The 15,695-nt window shown below is 37.9% G+C and overlaps 1 protein-coding gene across 1 annotated transcript; it reads right to left on the reverse strand.

Annotated features, from left to right (window-relative positions):
* Positions 1-13,854: 13,854 nt before the first annotated feature.
* Positions 13,855-15,654, reverse strand: LOC124957499 (piggyBac transposable element-derived protein 4-like). The gene is made up of 4 exons (XM_047514528.1): positions 15,651-15,654; positions 14,486-15,284; positions 14,120-14,422; positions 13,855-14,014 (listed from the first exon to the last, which is right to left on the reverse strand). The coding sequence occupies exons 1-4, from the start codon at positions 15,652-15,654 to the stop codon at positions 13,855-13,857; spliced, it is 1,266 nt and encodes a 421-aa protein (XP_047370484.1).
* Positions 15,655-15,695: the final 41 nt, after the last annotated feature.

Consider the following 15,695-nt stretch of genomic DNA (forward strand, 5'->3'; position numbering starts at 1 on the left):
ATATTTATCATTTATCGATAATGAAAAATAGAAGCAAAATCCAAAATTTTTATTTATAATTATGAAAAAATACACCTGTCTTATTTTATGATTTATTATTACATATATATAATATAAACGGAAAGAAAAATATTAATATTTAAGGGATGTATGGTATTTTTCAAAACATTTTCCAAGATGTAATGGTATAGAGCACACATAAAACTACTCTCGCTTCTTTTTTTGCTAGCAGAGCAAGCTTTGCATGGACGTCGTACATATCGATTTTTTTGGAGCCACATCACTATCACTGTCCTCGACTTCTATGTCAGAATTTTTTGATTGTACTGAATAATCTGACAGAGGATCAGCAATATACTTAGTAAATTCACTTATATTATAGGGATAAATATGTACAAAATAAGAAGGCTTATTATGCTCTTCAACTAAGACTACGAAAGATGTACTGGCTATGGAATACGCAGCTTAAGAGTGACTCTTGTTTTAGTTGTTGCTGAACCATCGTATACGTTACGTTTCGATGGTATAAAAAAATGAAAATCGGCGTAATCATGGCAACAGAAGGCAGATTACCAAGCAAAAGAATCCCGCATTATCGCATGGCCGACGTTAAAGCGACAGACTTCGAATCCCGCGTTTTCGCGGGGCCGGCGTACAATATGTTAAATATATATAATATTTTTATACCTCTAACTTGTCATTAGATTTATGATGTAATTCACCATCAGATTCATTATTACTATCGGATAAATCAGATAAATAGATATCTAATAGAATTTGATCATTTTCTTTTAAAGTAAACTGCTTGTACTTGCAGTTTATTAATAGCAAAAAATAGATCTATAATTGTTTGACTATACTTTGTGATTCTTGACGGTTTATTAGTATACTGCTTCATACCTAAACTTAATATCATCGTTTACAATTTCTTTATATAGAACGAGTCTACCATAAAGTCTATATTAAAATTCTTTTACATTGTTCTATACATTCCCTACATTATACTATTTCTTCAATGCTATACATTGCGAATTCCTTTATTATATCAAAAAGCTCACAAAATCACCGTATGGTGGACTCGGTAAATGATATAAATGGCCACCATTATTGTTTCTTTATACAATTTTTCTTTTATTCCTATCGCAACACACCAACAACATTTTATCGTTACTACTATTTCATATTTAATATCGTTTCTTACACATGATATTGCTACTTTCATTACTATTTTCAGAATTGCATCGAATCACATTATAATTCCTCGCTTATTCACCTCACTATCTTCAGTTTCAGATAGTACTACAAATGCAGGAATCAGTTTCTTCATAATCTGATGTTGTATCTCGAATTTATGCGCTAACAAACTTTGTACATTTGTATATAATATTAACTCTCTTTTCTGTAATAGCTATTTCATATCTTCCTAGCCGGCTTTCCTCTTCTCTTACTCTATCGCTTTCATGAACTCTACGAGACAAATTAGCTCAAAAGTCGACGCATAATGTTCGCGATGGAAACTTTTATTTTTATACTTATCTTAGTAAAAGTAGCAATAGCACTGGTAGGATACGATTGCGCTATGCAATCTCTGAATATCACATCGTACTCCCTCCTGGATATAGACGACTGCGAAATCCCAAATCTCCAACCAATTAATAACACAGTCTACGTAGAGTTACTACAGACTGCTGACTATTACTCCTTAAGAGTTTTACAATGTCGCGTGGAGAAAGACCGCACAATATTCCACTGTGGCATGCACTCACATGCGTCCATCGTTCACAATGGACGTCGAAAATACCTGTTCACATTGACTCATCAATTGTTCCAACAGCTGCATTCTACAGGCACCCTCTCCAGGACCAAATGTATTCATATCAGTCTTAAAGAAGAGCAGCACTGCCACGAGGAACCTTGCTTTAAGTGATTCCGCTACGACAGATGGCATTTGCAAAGGTTCCCAACATAGTGATTTTTACAGAACATAAGATGACATAGTAGCACAAGATCACGCGACGAGACTAATTCGCCACCGTAGAAACGAAAGCCAATCAACCTAAAATCAGGAACTGTATGTGCATTGGACGAGGAAGGCTGCCTTACAAAAACCAGCGAGTTCATTCCATGCGGATATTCCATAATAAAAACAGAACATCCTAAGTTATTCATCATAGAAACATCACCTGGGAGAACATTCAAAGGAAAAACGAAGACGTCCGTAGAAAACATTGACATCTTCGCTTACGTAAATTCAAAATTCATCTACGTGGAAAGGCATCTTAAGACGCAAATAACCTCACTATACGTCGATATTACACGAAAGAAATGTGTGTGGAGCAGCAAGTTCTTAAAAACGCTCTCTCTTTGGCAACAATATCATCCGAAGAAATGGCTTATGCCTTAATGAAGTAACTACATGGCAGTCATCGCAGCAGAGGTAATATACACCAAAATGTGTTCCAATGAAAGTAAAAGTCAGACGAAACGAAGAATGTTACAAAGAACTACCAATCACTTATCGAAATGACTCATATTTTCTGGTACCTAAGACACGCATCATTATGAAGCAAGCTTCTCTAAAGGATTGCAATAAGCTATTACTCAATACGTACAATTTACATGGAACAATATAGAATATGGTACAGGGTAACTCCCACATTAGTCGAATCAATACCTCCTCCAGTAATTCAACCATTAACAAAGCCACGATGGAGGTACATCGACCCCGAACACCTAGGAATAAATAGTATTTATTCGAATGAAGATCTGAATAAACTAATATCGCTATTGTGGAATCAGCTGAGAAACCTGTTATCATCGACGCACTTGCTAGAGGAATTAGTGGAATGCATATAACTTCGGGCAAAATCTCTTTGTACAACCTGATGGATGAAGAGTCATTAAACAAGATCGCACCAAGTACGGCACAACGATTTTTGGACGCCTTTATAACATTTGGATTGGCATGCGCCGGAGTTTTAGCCATCTCCATGATCATTCGATTATTCAAATTCATCGGTGATACGCCCTCATCCATGGGTAGGCATTACATGACATATAAGGATGAAGCTGACACCTCTTGAGAGCACTACGGAGTTCGGTTACACATTTCCTCCTCCACCTCGGTAAAAGAGTAAAGCGGGAGGAAACACCCACAGGCACGGCACCTGAGGCTACTGCCCTCGACGAAGAGAAACGAAAGTAATCAGCTGGCGCACCCGACCGTGCGATAATATGATAAGAGATTAAAGAGTGGTGGTCTCCAGATTAGTTGTCATAGTGATTTGAGGAAAATGTGGCGTGAAAAGCTGGCTGATTTTTTTGATGGTAGAGCACTGGCCGATTCTGGAAAAGTTTTGAACCAACATGATTGGGTTACTGATGGAACGAACTTTTGGAGCGGAAAAGACTATGTCAATTCTTGTAGACTGCGTATTAATATATTACCTACTAAGTCTCGAACTTCGCGAGGCAGAGTTAAAGATCGTTCGTGCCGAGCTGGATGTGGTTGTATTGAAACACAGAATCATATCTTGCAATCATCGTACTCATGATGCCAGAATTCGTAGACATGCCTGTGTCTCCCAATATGTTGTCGGTAAACTTAGAGACAACAACTTTGTGGTTGATGTGAAGCCGAAGATTAGGACATCCCAAGGCCTTAAGAAACCAGACATTGTGACAACTAAAACTGGTAAATGTTGTGTGCTTGATGCTCAAATTATAAGCGATAAATATGACCCTGATCACGCTGATGTGGAGAAAATCTCGAAATATGATGACCGCGAAATGATACAACTGGTTAAAGATCGATATCGGGTTAAAGATGTTAGTGTCTTTGGTATCACTCTTAACAATCGTGGTATGTGGAGTTCACACTCAGCTAAAAATCTACTAGACAATAATCTTATTAAGAAAGGTGACTTGAAAATAATATCTTCTAGAGTCATTATTGGTGGTCTTCATGCTTTTAATATTTTTAACACGAGAACAACTGTGTCTCGTCCGATAGTCACGAGAACATCTCTGACACAAAGAAATGGAGTAGGCTGAAATTTTTAATTCTTTTTGGGGTACCCGTCCCCCATAATATCTAAATCCGCAACGTGCAATAAAGTAGTGACAAGGAGGTTTTATTGGGTAACAAATTGTTGTAGTCCCACATAACTTAAAGATCTGATCTGATGGTATGCGTAATGCATTTCCTCCTTGTAAAAAAAAAGAAAAAAAAATAGCCAAATGCCTCGTCATCTAATTAATGACGCGCATGAATGAATTAACCCTTTGTGGTCGGTGTCCTTGTAGCGGGGATATTTCTAAATCGTTGTAGAAGTCAGTGTCCTCGTAGCGGGGACATTTTTAAATAGTCGTAGAAGTCAATGACCCTGCAGTGGGAATCTTCGAAAATCGCAAAAATGACAAAACACTATCGTCTCCTATGCCTCGTGATTCAAATGTTACAGTCGATTTACGAGATAACAATGCATAATTGTTTAGAGAAATTTACAGGCAGTCAGTTTCGAATGAGCTCTCGAGAAACATTGAAATCGCTAAAAAACTAGTCATTGTGTACGTCACACACCTTATTTTACAAAAGTATCAATTTTATCAAAAAGTACCGCGAACATAATAAAATTTGTGTTCAAAGTTTTTAAAATTCAATGTAATTCGCAAAAATGAACGGCTTTAGAAATGATTCGCAAGATAATGAGAGTAGTGATGATGGATTGGAATTTGAAGCATATAATAAAAATATGAGAAATTTATCGTACCTGATAATGACAGTGATGATAGTGACGAGTACATATTTCTTCCTAAGAGACGGAATGAACAACTTTTTGCAGTATATCAACACGAAGTTTGCGAAATATTTTATATCTGGTAAGGATATTTGTATCGACGAATCAGTTTTCAAGTTCAAGGTAAAAATTGCATTTATAACATATAACCCAAAGAAACTGACCAAATGGGGTATAAGAATTTACGTATTATCGGATGGGGAAACCGGCTATGTATACTTGATTTTTCCCTATTATGGAAGCTTGACAACGGCAAATTTGGAAATACTAGAACTTCCGGTTAGAATTCCATTTTACATTAGTTAAAAATCTTTTGAACAACATTCCGAGTGTTGAGGGTTATCACTTGTACACTGATTGATACTTTACAAATATCCCACTTGCTAATGAACTCCTCAAACTAAAGGTCAATTTAACGGGTACTGTAATGCCAACTCGAAAATACTTGCCAGCTGCAATAAAAAAATCGATATTTTCATTAAAATTGACTGTGACTTATAAGAAGGGCAATACATTGGTCCTCGCATGTAAAAGCAAGCGGATCGTGATCTTTCTGAGCACCAGCGATACAGCATACCTCCAACCGGTTACAGCGAGAACAAGCAGAGGTGATGGCATAATAAATGTACCGAAACCAGTCGTGGTTATAAATTATACCAAGAAAATGAGAGCAGTTGATCGCACGCACTAATAATCGGTGACGTATTATTTCCTTCGCAGATCTCTCAAATGGTGGAGAAAATTATTTTTTTGGGGCATGGAGATGTGCGTCATCAACTCATACACAATGTACAAAATAATAAAACAACAAAAAAATGCAAAGGCACTAACACACTTAAATTTTGTTAAATATTTAGTTGATCAGTTAGTAGGAAATTTCCAGCGCCAAACATCATCTACACCCTCACCTTTAACGGCATTCGTAGACAATAGATTAAATAATCAGTTATATATAATTCGTTCAGGAGGCAAGAAAGACTGTGCAGTATGTTCCGACAGGAAAACTCCAGGAAAAAGGCGACAAACACACACGTACTATGATACTTGTACTCGAAAGCCAAAACTTCATATCGATGATTGTTTCGCAAAATACCATTCTTTAGAACATTACAGAGATTAAAAATTTTATATTCTTACGTATTATAAGTAGTATTAAATACAACAAGTTTCAACAAATTCTATGTGTTTTAATATCTATATATTGACTTTAAATCCTGTACGGAAAAGTAATTGCGAAACGATAGATTTGCTCCGACCTACCGGTACTCCCAAAAGCGAAATCTACCGATCGCAAAAGGTTAACGAGATTTCCTCTGTCCCCACCTACTGAGTTTCATCATGGCTGCAATATGGGACGGACGTGTTGCCGTGTTGTCCGCGTTTTGTGAAAATTTTTCTGTTCTACTGTACTTTACAAGTGAAAAATTTATATCTCACTCGTTAATTAAAGTGGGATGAACAAAGTGAGTTAATAATCAATACTGGGAATTGATTAATTACCGTGTAATTACTGAAAAATATGCTCATTAATTTCGTGGAGGTTATGTTCGCTTTTCCAGAAGAGGCAATTCATACTCTATGGACAAACGGTGGACTCAACTAGTAATTTCAGTTGCAAGATGGAATTGGGTTTGCAACCAATTCACGCCGCACTGTAATTAACTGTTGGATTGGACAAGAACAATTAATAGTGGCAGAAGTGCATATTATTTATTTGTCGACAGTTGCATACATGCGTCACTCCTATCCTCAAATCTTAAAAGCACGGGAAACGTACTGAATTTCAGTCTCTACAATCAACACATCTGCAGTCTCTTCAGGCTCTACAGACCTTGTTACCCGGGGTAAAAGTAATAAAACTTTCCGAAATTCTCGAAATTTAAAAATTTTCAAAGTTTTGTCATAGGAATGTGGCCGCCAAAATAGAACCATGGTGGAACTCCTCCAAATTAATAGTGGAGTGGTTTGCATGATCAAAGCACTTTTATTAAGGCACTTTAACTAAAGCACTTTGATTATATTTTTTGGTTATGTTCTTTCTTTTCTTTTCATTTCTTTTTACTTAAAGTACTTTTACTAAAGTACTTTGATTATATGTTCTTTCTTTTCTTTTCTAAGTCCTTTTACTAAAAGTACTTTTACTAGAATATTTCTTTTTTATTATTTTCTTTCTTTTCTAAATTCTTGAAGAAACGTTGTTGTTTGATCATTGCATCGTCACTCCACTATTAACCCTTTCGCTTTGAGCGCCTCTTATAAGCGGCGGGCACAATATGACCTGTGGATACGAGCGCCAGTTATATTCCAGGATTATGTAATTTGTTGCATAATAATAGTACAAATGCGTGCGGGACTATTAGTAAAAGACAGCAAGGAATGCCGCAGTTTGGGAAACATCTGAAAAAAGGAGAGGCATGCTTTCGTTCATCAAACAGTTTGTTAGCGATGAAGTGGTTAGATAAAAAAGAAGTATATATGATTACAACTATGCATACGGCAGATTTTGCAGCCGTATCTAGATGTGGAGGACTACAGAGTGTTGCTAAGCCTGTATGTGTTATTGATTACAATAAATCAATGGGCATAATAGACAAAGTCGATATGGTTATAACTACTGTAAATACAACGCGAAAATCGTTGAAGTGGTACCGCCAATTTTTTTTCCACATGCTAGACATTTGTGTGTGAAATTCATATTGTCTTTATAAGTACAACTGAAGAGAAGTTATTTCTATTGCAAAATTTCACTTGCAGTTGATAAAACAAATAGTTGCATGGTATCGGTATAATGTAGTTCGGCATCAAAGCAGACCGGTTGACAATCCCATGAGATTAACAGAGCGGCCTTTTCCATATTTTTATAAACCAAGAAATAAAAATCTAAAATGCAGATGTGTTGTCTGCAGTAAAAATGATAAAAGATCCGACTCACGATACGAGTGTAAAGAGTGTGATGTTGGCTTATGCATAGATCCGTGCTTCAAAATTTATCATACGTATTTATACTATTAATAACTTCACATTAATATATTAACTTGTTTGCGGATCATAATTAATTCATAATTAAAATATTACTTGTAGCTTTGTAAGTTCTAAATGTAAATTATATATGTTTATAAGTTATAAAAGTTATGATTGTAAGTTATAAATGTTTTCATATCAAAGATGTAAATTATACTCATTATATTGTAGTAAAGATTGTTTTATTCGGCGCAATAGTTATTTAAGACTCAGGAAAACGTATATACAGCAACAAATCCTTTTAATGACAGTACTTCAGCGGACTGGCCAGTTGAAGCGAATGGGTTAATGAAAGTATACTTTTACAAGTACTACTTCTCTTTATCGGTTTTTTTTACCTGCATTTTCTTTCAGTCGTTCTCTTTCAGCTTGAAGTTTTCTTCTGGCAGCTTCTTTCCTTATTTTTAATTAAGAAGTTGCCACTTAAATTCCATGATGGTTGCTCGTGGGGAAAAATATTCCGGAGGTAAACTATCCTCCCGTTCGGATCTTCGGGTGGAGGTTTACTCAGAGGCGGTTAGCGTGATGAGGAGAAGCTCGCGCAAGGCATCGTTAAATGCAGCTAGCGCGACCCCGAAGGTAACGAGTAGATTCCGGCGTAGGACAACGTAGGAACGCAGCAACACGCCAAGCGAGTACGCGATCGTCGTCCAAGGCCACTCACCGAGTGACTCCCCGCTGCGTTCCTAGCCCCGCACAACCCGGACTGCATCAGGTGGTAGCCAGTCTTCAAGAGGCTATAATCGTACTAGAAAGATGTGATAGGTATTTGCCCAGATCATCTTCTAAGGCCGTGCAAATAAATGGCGCGGATATCAAGCTAGTCGCGAACCCCGGATTAAACGCGAAAAGCCCTTCCAGTTCGGGCAACGTAGAGGAAGTACAGGATCCCAAGTGCGCATCGATTGCCACGCGACCGCGAACCCGCGCATACGCCCGCATGCATTCCTCGCAAAACCCCCTGGAAACGAAATGTACCCCCCCAGTTCTTTGAAATAGCCACAATCACCGCGATAACAGCGCACGAAAAGACCCCCTTACCACCGATCATCGAGCAAGACACCGAGCAAGACAGCGCAGAAACATCTTGGGAATCACCGGAAACAGCTCTCGAAATAGGCTACGCTCCATTGGCAATTCTCGAAGAGGACAATACACGCGTAACCCCCGAAACCAACAGCGCTATAGGCGTGGATCTTCAATTCGAGACACCGCGGGTCACTTTAGTTGAACCCTGCGCATCTACCTGCGGTAACGAAACGATTTCGGCTAAGCTCCCCCCCCCCTACCGTAAATCCTGCGTTTTCAAAAATTCATTTATTGCAGTTAACCCTTTGCACTCGAAGTTTTTTTTCATTCATATTACCAGCAACTCGAAGCAATTTTAGTGAAAAGATCAATTAATGATATACGTATTAAAAGAAAAGTCATCGTTGTATGTTATTATTTTTTTAATTGTTTATGAATACAAATGTTATGATACATAAAAAAAACAAAAAATTATAAAATTATTACATTTTGTAATCGTCCAAAGTGTGATACCTCTCGAAGAAATTGCCAATATGTCATCTTGGCTTTTCTAGACAAGTATCACAAAAATAATGGGTCTGCCGTCTTTCGCCTGGAATTTTTCTATCGAAACACACTACAATCTTTCTTGGTTCCAGAACGTATAATGTGTAGGTTGTTGAACCTGCCCTCCGTATTTGGTATGTAAATGTATTCTCGAGATGTGCTCTTTGTCGAAAATTCCCAATCAATTGGTCCACCAACAATTTTACAAACTTCAAATGTGACATTAGTTTTTCATTATTTAAATTTTTAAAAGAAGTGTACAATATGTATGAATTTACTGTACACATTTCCATCCCCCAGAAAAATAGTTTTCTCCACCATTTCAGAGATTTTCTTAAAAAACAATATGTTGCAGCATATTGGTCGGCCCGATCTACTCCACGCATATTTTTGTATTCTAACTAATTCACTACCACGTACTCTTCTATCAACCGATATCAAACCCGCTTCATTACAAGTACTTAACAAACTTAAAATCCTTTTGTCCTTCCATGCGAGGACTAGGGTTTTGCCCGTTCTGCAAGCCACTGTTTTCTTGCCTCTTACAAATTTCGTTTTTTTTTTTATTACCATTGGTAAATATTTCCTATTTGTTTTTATTGTGCCGGTGAGGAAATAATTCATTTTTTGCAGTTCTTCAGCAAGGGGTATGTTTGTATAATACCTATCGGTATACATGTGATAACCTTTAGCATTAGGAACATTGTCCAATAGTTTTCTGTACATGTCTACGGGAATTCTGGAACTAACAGGCAGATCAGGTCTTATGAGATTTTCAGAAGTAATACTGCCGTAATAAGGCAAAACCAAGTAAACATAACCAGTATTTGAGTCGGCCAGAACGTAAATTCTAATTTCCCATTTAATGGGTTTAGCTGGATTATATGTCATAAAACATATTTTCCCTTTAAATTTTATAATGGATCAACGTAAATCGACTGATAAGGTATAAAATGTTCGGAAAATTTTGAGTTGATGTACTGTAAAAAATTATTAGCCTTTTGAATGCGAGTCCTTAAACATGTATTTCTGCCTACTGGTGCATTTTTCTGTAAATGAAACATCCAAAATATTTGTTGAAATCTATCTCTGGTAAATACGTCTAAAAAGAATGGAATTTTACTAGTGAATTTGGTAGACCAATATTCCTGGAGATTTGCAACCGGCATGGTTCCCATATTCAAGATCACTCCAATGAAGGCCAGAAATTCTTTCCGATTAACATCACTCCATATATTCCATACTGATCTCTTTAACAATTGCTTTCCTCGCAGTTTTGAATTTGCGTAATCATTTGTCTCTTTTATTATGGAATCAATCAATGTATCCGTAAAGTATAATCGAAAAAAATCTAATGGTTCTTTTATATCGTTGGAAATTTGTGGTCCGGCAATTTGAGGTGAAATATCGAAATCCATAGATGGAATATTATCCACTTCCGAAACATCTATCCATTCGTCATTTTCAGTTGAATCTGCTGTATCTTCTACATTTTCTCCTGTAACGGAGCCCTCGAGTTTGAAGACAAATTTTAAATGACTTCGCTCCGGAACCCTCGAGAGCAAAGGGTTTAATATGGGACGTTCTAGAACGGTAATGTGTGAAGTTCGCGAATTGATTAGCCAGAAGCGCTTGGACGTGCTGCTTCTGCAAAAGCCATACGTTCAAAAGCAAGGGACAGGATACGAGATTATAGGAACGGCAACGAGAATCGCTGCCATCCGCGATGAAACACCCAGGTCGGCGGTCTCGGCGACCAACCCGAACATACTGCTGCACTGCGTCTGTGCAGAAGTGCAAGCATCCGGCTCCTCCTCCTACGAGGTCTCACACTACTTTTATTACAGTGACGAAATTTAGGAGCATCTTAGGCACTTGAAATCGGTACATCGTGCCCTAAGGGGGGAGAGAGTAATAGTATCTCTGGATGTCAACGCGCAATCTCCTTTCTGGGGCTCTCAGGGCACAGACGAAAGATGCTCGAAGCTAGAAGCCCTCATCCGGGCATCCGGATTAAAAGTTATAAATAACGTGAAGCAGCCACCCACCTTTTGAACGACGAAAGGCTCCTTATACATCGACGTAACCCTCTCGTCGCAATCCATGAGCCGACTTATAAGGTTAGAACGGGCTGGACGTCCAGTGACCTCAGTTCCATAGATATCGCTTCACATCCCCCGAAGGCTGAGTTGGGTCGGGTGGATTGTGCTCAGGGCGCGGGAAACAGGAGGTTCAATACCAGGAGAGCCAACCTGTTCGCTGAGCGCATGCTCCCTCACCGCGGAAAGACTAGAGGGAACCAGTTTAAGATCGGCTTCAGAAGTAGAGACACGAGCCAACGTGCTCACAAGTGTTCTACAAACCACATGCTCTGAATCTATTCCTCGTAAAAAGGATTACCGAAAATCCAATCCATAGTGGACATCAGCGTTAACGAACCAAAAAAAACGGTAGCTCGGTTAAGACGCGCGTTCCAGCGAGAAAAAGACTATTAGGCACGCCTCGGGTTAACAGATTGAATGCCACGCTAATTTTACCGGGATTGTCCGTGGCGCCACGATGAATTTTCTATTTAGCGATACATATAATGTTGAAATATTATCTGCAATAGATAAGTTACAGCGTATAAACATGTTTGGCATGTTAATTGGCGAAGGTCACTAGTGTTACGTCCCACTCGGTACGGGCTTCAAAATTTTTTTAAGTTCGGAACTGGTGCTAATAGGATGGTGTTAAGTCCCTCGGGATGTAGATTGTTTCTTCAATAGTGATAAGCACGAGACGGTATGGAATTATTTCGCGTTTGCCCGTGTTCATCGATGACGCGATTCTCAAGTCTCCGTGATAATGAGACAGATCGTAATATGCCGCAAGCATCCGCCGTAGTTGATACTTCCTACCACCACGTCGTGTTCTCGGCATAAAGATAGATGAGATGTAGAAATGAGGAATAATAACCTAAGTTATTATTTAGAGGATGGTTACGGCAACTCGTGCGATTCGTACGCACCTCTAGTGAAGGATAACTAAGGTAAAAAGGTTTTCACTTGAATAATGGAAGCTTTAGCTTCGAATTTGTCGATTGCGTAGTAGGAAGATCTTGAGACTCGCGAGAGAATTTAGTGACTTTAACTTTAGATTTACGCGAGGTTGCCTGGGAAGCACAGCCGGAGTTAATTGAACGAACACTGAATTTAAAACTTAACAAACTAATTTATTAAAATTTTAAAATACAGTGTATAGATGAAATTTCTAAGTATAAAACAAGATTAACAGTGCGTTAGTATGATCGAAGTTAAGACCAATGTTTAGTCGCGAAGAGAAGTTCAATCGTCGAGAGATGAAGCAATATAACCGGAGAGAAGTGTTCTCGTCAAGAAATGCAACAATATAACCGCGGAGACGAACGATGCAGCCGCTTATATCCTCCGTTGATCTATGGTAGGTGGCTCGAAGTAGCGCCACCGTGGGGATGAATCCGCCGTGCGTAGTGGGGATGAATCTGCCGCTGCCGTGGTCCTGTGATGGGGATGGAAATTTTGGAGATTCCTATGCGGAAAACACGTACGACAGGTGGTGGTTTCGTTTCCTTACTTCTTTAGATTTCTGCGTCCCTTCTCCTTTCCGGAGTTTGGCGTTGCTTTGTGGGGACGAAATTTTAGATATTTCCATCCGGAAAACACGTACGTCGAGCGATAGTTTCGCCTTCTTCGAATTCCATGAGTTCCTGCGTCCCTTTTACTTTTTCGGAGTTCGGCATCGCTTTCTATAACCTTTTTAGTTTTTTCTTTTCGTCTCCTTATTTTATCGCTTACATGTTTATTACCTATTTGCTATTGTGTGCTCTATAATAGTGTTAGTTTGTGATAATAGAGACTCCCTTTACATCGGGCTCGAATGTGTCATATAATTGTGTTAGTTATATATATGTAAGGATCTTAGTTTGTACGTTTCTTTGATTAATAAAAGTTTGAAAAAAATTTATATAGTACGTAAGCGTAAGGTGTCCTCGTTTACTCCTATACTTAATAATATAAGAAAGTTTTATTTACAGATTTTAGTGCTTAAGTGTGAGAAGGGAGCGGAATGTAACACCCCCGTGGCGCTGGAGTACGTTTTCGCATTATCTCATGTTACTTTTTTGCGTTGTTGAGTAATAGTGTCATGATTTTATTATTTTCTAGAGTATTAACACGTCAAACATGTTCGCGACGAAGTGTACCAACCACCCGTGGTACATTCTTGTCTGTCCCATGGGACGGGATGAGCCACCGGTGGTACACGCCTGTGTCAATCTAATAAAAAGGTGATTATTGTAACTAAAAAATTTATTTACATATTTACACACATAGGAGAACTATTTCTTTTTGTGAATTTCTTCGAAACATTGTATACACAAAGCCGGCTGATTGTCGCAAAGAGGGCAAAAAATGTCGTAACGCGCTTGGCTTTTTTGTGGCTATGACGGGTTCTGACAATTTTCTGTAACATTCCCTGCAGTGCTTGCGAACATTTCTTGCAATGCCTGGATATATCTCTTTACAAAATGAAAGTTGCTATCCTTTATTTGCCTTATTGACATTTTTTCAGTTGTTAATAATCTATCAATAATTTTTTCCCTAAATTTCAAAATGCTCATTTGACCACTACCCCATGTTTTATGTATGTAATACGCATTTACTATTGCTGTCCCGCAAAGTAGCTGAATTGCGATCTTCCTTTACCATTTCACAATTAAGCAATTGTAATAAGATGCCATTTGATCCGATAAATCGACACCCTTTTTAGCATTGTTATAATCAAAAACAAGATGTGGTTTCATTTTTCCTGGTTTTCCTTCAATTAGTATGCATTTATGATTTTTGCATGTCGTTAACATGAAGACAGTTCTTTTATCGGTCCATTTTACACATTTGATGCCGGAGCTGTTTTCCATGGCGAGAATTTCGCCACGTTTTTCCTTTTTTTTTGCTTCTGCCGGCAAAAATTTTCGGTTCTGCTGCACTGTGCCGCAAAAGTACGTTTGTCTTTCGAGAAGTGATTTTGTTAAGGGAACACTCGAATAATAGCTATCGGTAAACAAAATTCACTCTTCAAATTTTAAGTCATTCATTAGTTTTTCTACAACATCATATGAATGGCCATTCGTCGAAGATATTGAGCTTTTTCCGCTATATACTTCTAAATCATATGTATAACCGTTTGGTAAACACAACTTGTACAATTTGATCCTATATTTATGGCGTTTTCCTTTTACGTATCGGCGGAAACGCAAGCGTCCGCGCCATAAAATCATGCTCTCATCTATGACGACAGTTTTCCCCAGTTTTACAGTATTTTTGAATGTTGAAAGCATGTATTTCATAAAGTTTCTAATTTTGTACAACGGATCCTCAAGTGTGCATGTTTCATTATCGGCAAAATGTAAATCCTTTAGAATGGACAAGAAACGATCGCGCTTCATGCTCCGCTCGTTGCCGTACATACTATTCTCAGCCCAATAGAATCTAATGTCCGGCATTTGGACGACACCCATAATTAATAGTATACCGAGAAAAGCCTTCATTTCGCCTATTGAAACAGGTATCCAGGAGGTCTGATGTTTTTTATCAGTGCCAATTTCCATGGCATATTTGTTTGTTTGTTGGACCATAAGTAGAATAATGCTGTCGGTTACGAATAGTTCATATAGTTCCAACGGATCATTGCAATTAATATTTTCTATTAGAAGTTCCGCGTCGTGCTCACGCTCTGGTTCTGCCACTTCTTTTTCCGCTTGTGTCGCTTGAATTGTTTGCCACTCTGTTTCTCGGAGCGTTGTATACGCAGACAAAGATAAATTAGAAAGCCTAATGTCGATACTAAATCCTTGCTCTGATATACTGTCATCTGAAGTATAGCAAATAGGTCGTGATCTTTTTCTTTGATAACATTGTATATCAGATTCATCTGATGTATCATCAAATTTCCTTCATGACATCCTATGAGTAATATTTTTGACTGAGATTTGATTTGGGATTAGGTTGTAATGCATATACAGATGTTGGATTACTTCAAAAGTATTTCAACTAAATATTAAGGTATATATAGAACATTATCTCAGAGCAAAAATATTATATAAGTTATTATAGCAAAATATTAATTTTGTTATATTTTTTTATCTCCTAACAATAGTTGGACGTAGCTTCGACAGAAACAAAAATATGTTTCTATTTCGACCGTTTTATGTTTTCAAAAAATGCACAATGTTGAAACACATTGTAGCATATGATTTATTTCAAAACAACGCCGTCAGATGGG

Source organism: Vespa velutina, unplaced genomic scaffold (genome assembly GCF_912470025.1).
Source record: "Vespa velutina unplaced genomic scaffold, iVesVel2.1, whole genome shotgun sequence".
In the NCBI taxonomy this organism is placed as follows: Eukaryota; Metazoa; Arthropoda; class Insecta; order Hymenoptera; family Vespidae; genus Vespa; species Vespa velutina.